General features: G+C 39.6%; 1 protein-coding gene across 1 annotated transcript in view; it reads left to right on the forward strand.

Moving 5' to 3' along the window:
- Positions 1-724: 724 nt before the first annotated feature.
- Positions 725-7386, forward strand: part of LOC111263184 (uncharacterized) — a gene marked incomplete at its 5' end in the record, with an annotated part of 32851 nt that continues 26189 nt past the window's right edge. Inside the window, 2 exon segments of the mRNA XM_022838067.1 lie at positions 725-788; positions 4071-4260. Coding sequence (XP_022693802.1) covers positions 4208-4260 — 53 coding nt within the window.

The following is a 7386-nucleotide window of genomic DNA, read 5'->3' on the forward strand; positions in this document are numbered from 1 at the left end:
GTGATGATAGCGGACGGTTCTACCACCGAGACGGCTAATACCTATTCTATTTGTAGGTACATGGTCCTTGAGCGTGTCTACCTTGAACAAGGCAGATGCATTGGATAAGCACGGTAAGAGACTTTTAGATCTACCGAAACTTCCCATTAAGTTAATCGGCTCGGGCTTCACGTGCCTCTATGTTTCGAGTTTACCATTGCATCAGGCGACTGACTGTCAGCGCGAAACAATGTGTATCTATGCCCAGTTCGAATCTAGACCAACATATCCCAGATTAGCAGGCAAATACGTTACCCACTAAGCTATCACAGGGACTGGCCATAGGCCATACCACGGTGAATACACCTGTTTTCGTCCGATCATCGAAACTAGGCAACGTTGGGCCCGAGTAGTACCAGTAAGGGAGACTGTCTGGGAACATCGGGTGTGGATGGCTTCACGTGCCGCTCATACTTTTCAGGTCGAAACAAAGGCGAACGACTTTTAGTGTTCTAAGGTCGACTTGCTCGTACGTTCCCCTTACTGCCTTTGTTGGCTGCTCAAAAACACCCGGATTGCCTGTGCGTCACTCCCATAAACGGTTTGTTTACAGCTGTAACCAATAAAACCGTTAGACGTTAAGAACAACTCATAGAAAGGCCTTACGTCTACGCAAATGAAGGCAACTCAAGATAAACCTGATTGTACGCTAGCGTCTAACCAATATGTCATCGTTTTGTACTTTTCAGAGGCTCCTTCTGTGCCGAAATTACATGTGTCAGAGCATTTGGGGCATCTGGATTTTCTCGGTGAGTCTACTGATTTTTCGTTTCATCGAAATTGGCGCCCCCATATTTCGATCTTTGAATTATTCATTTGAATATTGAGAACGTCTAGCGTACACTGAGGTTAAGCAAGGTAGTTCGTCTTATTGTTTGCGGTTTGTCAAAGCAATAATAGGGTCGCAGTAGCTGCAAAAACAAACAGGTATAAAACCAGAATCGAGACGTAGCTGGCTCGTTTGTTCTTTCCATCAATATGAATAATTAAGCGAGTGGCTTCTTCCGTTCAGGCACCAGGCCAATCGAAATTCCGGCAAATTCACGTGAAATCTATTCGAAAGGGCACATTCGACGTTTTTAGCATGTTTCATACTAGACTCCATTAAAAACATTGCAGACCGAGACGGATCGTGTCTATCGCCTAATGGGAAAAACGCTATCTGACAGGCAGATGATACGAAAACCAACCCTCATGTCGGCTTGTGCATCGTGCACCTCGTATGAGAAATAAACTAAGAACAAAGTTGAATGATAACCGTACAAAAAGAAGTGAAGCTTTTGAAGTAAAAAAATGTCCTGTCATTTATACGTCTATAATGTCTAATGTCGTTTCATAGTTATAAAGATTACAAGCAAATTAGTCAAGTGTACATGCAAATCATTTGAGCTCGCATTTCCGCAGTACATGGAAGCTAACGGGAAATCAAGTTCAACCTTAGCAGTAGAGATGGCCAGTTGTGCACTTTAACTTACGGCTCACCTTTGGGAAAGAGTAAACCGGCTGACATGGTTCGCTTTTCGTAGACATTTGAAAGTATCTTTAATCATAATTTAAGCTAATTTGAACGGGCGTTTACTTAAGATTGGTTTAGAGAAAGTCTTAGTAATGTGGTACTATAACGGTTAGCACAGAAGCCTCGAATATTATAACTTATGTTCCTTCGTCCACTGAAAAAACGACACAATATAATCTTATGAAGAGGACTGCATACAATAGTATACCTAGCCTGTAGTCGTTAAGGTTTTTTGTGTACGCCTCACGAATTCGCTGAAAGCAATATCAATTCTCTCAAGGACGAATCCTATCGTAAATGGAACTGTAGAACCGCAAAGACTTGGAATCAGAAAACTTAATCGGTCGCTGTGAAATTAATTGAAGATGCGTGCGGGAGATGCGCAATGGGAAATCGTCTGACGCACCGAATAGCAATTTTTCAAACGAAATAGTGGCACTGAGGGCTTCAGAGCGCATTTCGAAAAACTATATGGCCATATGGAATAAATGTTTATAGGCACTCCGAAAATTTGTCGGTGTTGAGCTGAGCGTGGCTACGTACAAACATTTCGATGGCGGATTACCTGTCTTCTATGAATTGTAAATGGACTTCTTGAACTTCGAGGTCGTATTTTCCTGTACATTTAGCATGCTTGTGTCTTTAGTTCCTTCGTCAAAGCTGTTGATCAGAAATTTTTGTGCTGACTAACTCTTGTGAGTGATCTGAAATCAATGTTAAATCCGTGACGGACAAATAGTGTGAAATTATCATAGAGAAGTTATGACCGTAGACCTTAATAGTTCAACAATTCAATTTAATACCTTCACTAGGCAATAGTTACCAGACGAACACTATATTTTCATAAGCTACATCTTCAAGTTGTATTTTGGCGTTTTGAAAATCATTTATAAGCCTAGTTGTTTGTACATAACGTCGGTGTTTGGAAAAAAAATATAGGCCATATAATGATCAGTAAAAGTCTGGTGAAGTGAAACAAAAGTTCGCATTCCCTCGAATTTTACCAAATACAAATGATCATATTGCTTATTTCGTTCGTTTCTTCTCAGCCAGCTCACGGGTGCCCTGTGTACGTTAAACACTACTTAAGTTCGTCGAATCACTCTATTCGATCGCGGCATGCACCTAATGATATATGCTCTAATATATGTTCAATATTAACTTTATAAGCAATTTTTTCACCGCCGGCATCGACTGTAGGAGGCAACTTTTCGAGCGAAGATACAATCTGAAGGCGTCTATATGCTAGAGCGAGAAATATTGATTCCTTATCCACTGATGAGTTGAACTAGTTGTAAACTTCCTAAGGGTGGATGAACCCAATCTTTGAAACTATACAGACGCGATGACTCATCGAAAACGCGTGCGTCGTTGCCGGCGACTTCAATAGAAGGACTTCAATAGAAGACTGCTAAATACAGAGGTCGGATTATCGCAAGGACTCGAAAACCACCGCGTCTAGACTAGCAAGACTAACAGTCTTTCCGTGCTAAACGAAAGATCAAATTCATATCGTCCAGTTATAAAGCAATAAAAAAAATATAGCACCAAAGAGATGCCATTTCAATACCTGTTTGTGAAGTTTAATGATGGTTCTAGCTATCCGCTCTAGCCACGTTGGGATAGTGTCCGTTCTGTTGATAAGAGAAAGGCGTTGATTTCATAGTAAAATACAAAAAGCTTCTACGAAAAGATAATCCGCGCATGAGAGGTCGTTGTCTGGCCTTTACTGATTAGAATCACTGCAGGGTACTCATTAACCTTTAAGAACATTGCGCCAACTTTTGTATACCTGTTGAAGTACAGGTCCCACTATCGACCAATATCATAAGCGCGACCAAGTACAGTTTATGATCTTGCCTCATAAAATACTGCAGCGTCATTTGTAGAGTATGTCGCAGTCTAAATGATATATAATTATATAACTAACACTAGTTAGTATACAACAAAGCCTCACCACAAGTGATAAATAGGTTTTGTGGAAAACGTGGCTTTTTTGCTTTACTAAGGACATAGTTTTTAGCGAGATAGACAAGTGCTGCACAGGCTTTGGTGCCAGTCTAACGGGTTCAGGAACTGCAATGTTCAAAAGCCAATAACGTGAATGAATCCGCGCCTCGCAGCACACAATATCAGATTCATATACGTGCCCTTCCAATCACGACCTCAAAAATGTGCAACATCTTAATGTAATTTTCTTTGAACTTAGGTCGTTACAAGGAGCCATTACGAAACTTGCATATGTTATAGATGCAAGGCATTTTTGTTTGTCCATGCTTATATGATTTTCTTCATTTATCACCATCAATGTGTCGCTCAACATGTTTACGTATGGATCAACGTACACAGCTAACGGTACCGTATCGGGGATGTAACATGTCGCATCTCCGCTTAGCCAGCTACTTGTCGCTAGATTTGATTCTAGCGATATTGTTTGATCTTGTTGTACGCGATAGTAATAATAACCATGGAAATCGCTCGTATTCAGGCTTGTGTCACAAATTTGAATTTTCAGAAGGCACCAGCAGACAGAATGTAAACTCTTCAGCTGCGGTTCGACTCTTTCGAGCCGATAACCCGGATATCTTCCGATGAGCCGCTCGTAATGGGTTGCCTTCGAACCTTCGCAGATAGGGATACATCTGTCGAGCAATGAAATATCTGTCACGGATTGATTGTGCAGAGCCACAGAAACAGGACAGCAGGTAAGCGAATAGATCTGTACGGAAAGCGGTAATTTGTTCTAGGCCTTTTTGTGTTCTCTACCTCAAGTTCGACTTGCAGCATTTTGTCGTATTGAAGCATGACTCTTAGATCTCGTAGATAACAGTACACTATGAAACAGTTAGCTTCATGAGCTCCCTTTGACTCAATATCATCTCTATTTCTGCTCTAGATTTTGTAAAACAATTGCGTGGCCAATAAAAGCTCTTTACTACACTGATCATAATGGATATAACTCTCACAACATAATGACCAGTGGCTTGGCTGATATGTTTTTTGGGCCTGCGAATAGCTCTAGGGGCACAGCTGCCCTCCTGTGAAAGGATCGGCAGGTTTTGTCTCACTTAAAACAATCGCTTATTGAGCTTAAGAATAACGTCTTTAGATGTTCCCCTTCAGTGGAGGTAGCCGTTTTGGTTTTTGTATGTCGTGGAATAGGTAGAATAATCCAGGTTTGACGTACCTTCCTTGCAAATACAGTTACTACAATGTCATTGGAAGTGCAGCGAAGCTTTCTGTGGAAGAGCTAATCAAGTAAATCATACTGCTAGCATTCATTATATGTGCTTTTGCGTAAGTACGTACGTATTTACTTTGATTGCGCTCGCATATTGATAGATAACATATTAACAAAAATTTTTAACCTGTTTATTACGGACCATAGCCTCTTCGGAGAACATTTTTGGTTGCATGAAAAAACTTGTATTACAAAGTAAACGTCGCCATGCACGACAGGACTTCCAATTTGTAGCCAATTATTAATTTCTCGTTCGGGTAATATTCTCATGTAGAGAGGTCCAAATGTATTCACCCCCAAGCCAAAATGACAACGACTATGATTTACTATGTATTGGAAGGACACATCCAGCAGCGACCGCTTTTAACGCGTGCGGCCTGACTGAATATAGGTGAAACGCCACGTTATTAGAATAAGGAACACTTGGCGATTGTAAAGCGCCTTGCAAGAATCAATAGGTAAAATATTCGGCAATTTGTGCCTATAACAGCTATATCCAATGTATTTTCGTTCTAGAGGGTCAGTATGGCTTTATACGATAAGTGTACCTTATTCCTATTGGAGCTTCCCACCGTTTCGGCGAACACGTTATAGAAGCAGCTGGATGCTAAAGAGAGCTAGAATTTCTTCTTCAGCAAGTTTCGTCTGATATTTTGGGAATGATATTCGGAAATAATGGAAGTACCCCTGAAGACCCTTCAATTTACAGGTTTCAATGAACAGAATTGCCACAACAACTGATTGCTAATTGCAATCTTTAAAACGTTTAATGAAATTATTCTAAAGAAAACAAGGATAGATGAGAGAAAAATAGGTTTTTAGACATTTTCATGAAGCAAAGAAGCGCATTTAATTGCAACTTCTGTGAATCTTGTTGAGTAACGTACATTATAAGCGTGTCGAAACGCAATTCGGTCCACTGACAAGCTATGTTTTTTTGGTCCTGACTGAAGATAGAAAGGGAGGTGTCCGTTGAAAGCTGCCCCTGTCCACACGGCAAACGGCTCGAACTTGCAAGTTATTCTATAACTTCTGATAGTCTGAAGTGAGAACAAGTGCGATAGTTCTGTACTGCATGCGTATAATAGCCATTCACATCAAAACAACGAAACGGGGAATTAATAGGAAGTTCAAAGTTTACGGCGTTTTTTTCAATTTCCAGTTGTCACTCGCCGATCTCGAACAATTATTATTTCTTTTATAAATTGTCAGTAACTTCAAACGTAATTGATTCATTTTTTATTTCAATTTATAGCACTGCATTTTGCACGCGGACTCGGTTGACTTGAAAGACAATTAATAGAACAGCAGCGAAGAAAAGCACTTCTAGATATAGTTTTCATGGACATCATCAAGTTCCGTGTGAATTCTCGTTACTTCACAGATTGACTTAGCTTCTATACGATACAATTATGCATGGCCTAGACAGCCCCGGAGTAAGTGAGCATCTCTTCCACCCTTGAAGCTTTATCAAAGCTGTCCTTGAAGTCGCAACAGCGTAAACTGCCACATACCCCAGATCTATTTGTTTCGTGTCACCGCGCATGTCGTACTGTATACCACGAGACACTCTTCGACATTAGTTAGCAGATACTTTCGATGAGTTTCATTACTGCGGCGAACTGCTTCACGCTCCATCATGATCTCCAATAATCGTATGACGATTTCGCGCGCGCATTTTCAAATTAAGCCGTGATGTATCATGAAAACAAAGAAAAAAAAATAGGTCATTCTCTTTTATGTAACATTGCCAGGTGATAACGTAGCTATATTGGCCTGTAGACACTGTTTCCCTGCAATGAATGTATGTGATCTTTATTGTACGCTATACTGTAAACGACGTCGTGATATAACAAAAAGTGCTATCATAAAAACACATGTTTTTCTTTTCAAAACTGCTTAGAGCTAATAAATTTCCCATAATGTAACTTAAGGTAGAACCTTGATATAACAAAATAGCCTTATTTCATCCGCTAGTATATACATATATAAAAGACAACTTACTTCGTTTTACCTTCTTTCTGCTTTGAAATATATGCAGATAGACACTTTCAACCTGTCATCTTTTTTTTGAAATGCCAGGTAATTTTTGTTCCAATCTGTATACTTATATCGAAATATTTGCATGGCTTAAACCCCTAGCTTTAAGCATGTATAATAATTAATGTATAGATTATATTCGAGATATTTAATTATCCGAAATTTCTAACATTAGGCTATATTATTATTATCTATATTTTGTTAGTTGTTTATAGGGAAATATCATCTTCATAAATTCGATCAAATGTTGATCTGGATATTGTAATAACTACGAGGGTTAAATGCTGCAGACAGGACATTACATTATGCCGTCGACCATATTTATTATCCAAAGCTTATTCCTACAAAAGGACCTCGTTTTCGATTTTCTGCTAACCTATATATTTAGATTAGTCCAACACCATACGACCGACTGTGTGTGTGTGTGTGCCTATAGGTCTTTTACAGCGTCAATAGTTCTACATAGGCAGGCTGGTAATACTTTAATAGGGCCTACAAATGTCATTTTTTCTTAAAGTCGCAAAATACAGGTGATTTTAGTTGTTTGTCG

The sequence above is a fragment of the Varroa jacobsoni genome, unplaced genomic scaffold, assembly GCF_002532875.2.
Source record: "Varroa jacobsoni isolate VJ856 unplaced genomic scaffold, vjacob_1.0 scaffold_741, whole genome shotgun sequence".
In the NCBI taxonomy this organism is placed as follows: Eukaryota; Metazoa; Arthropoda; class Arachnida; order Mesostigmata; family Varroidae; genus Varroa; species Varroa jacobsoni.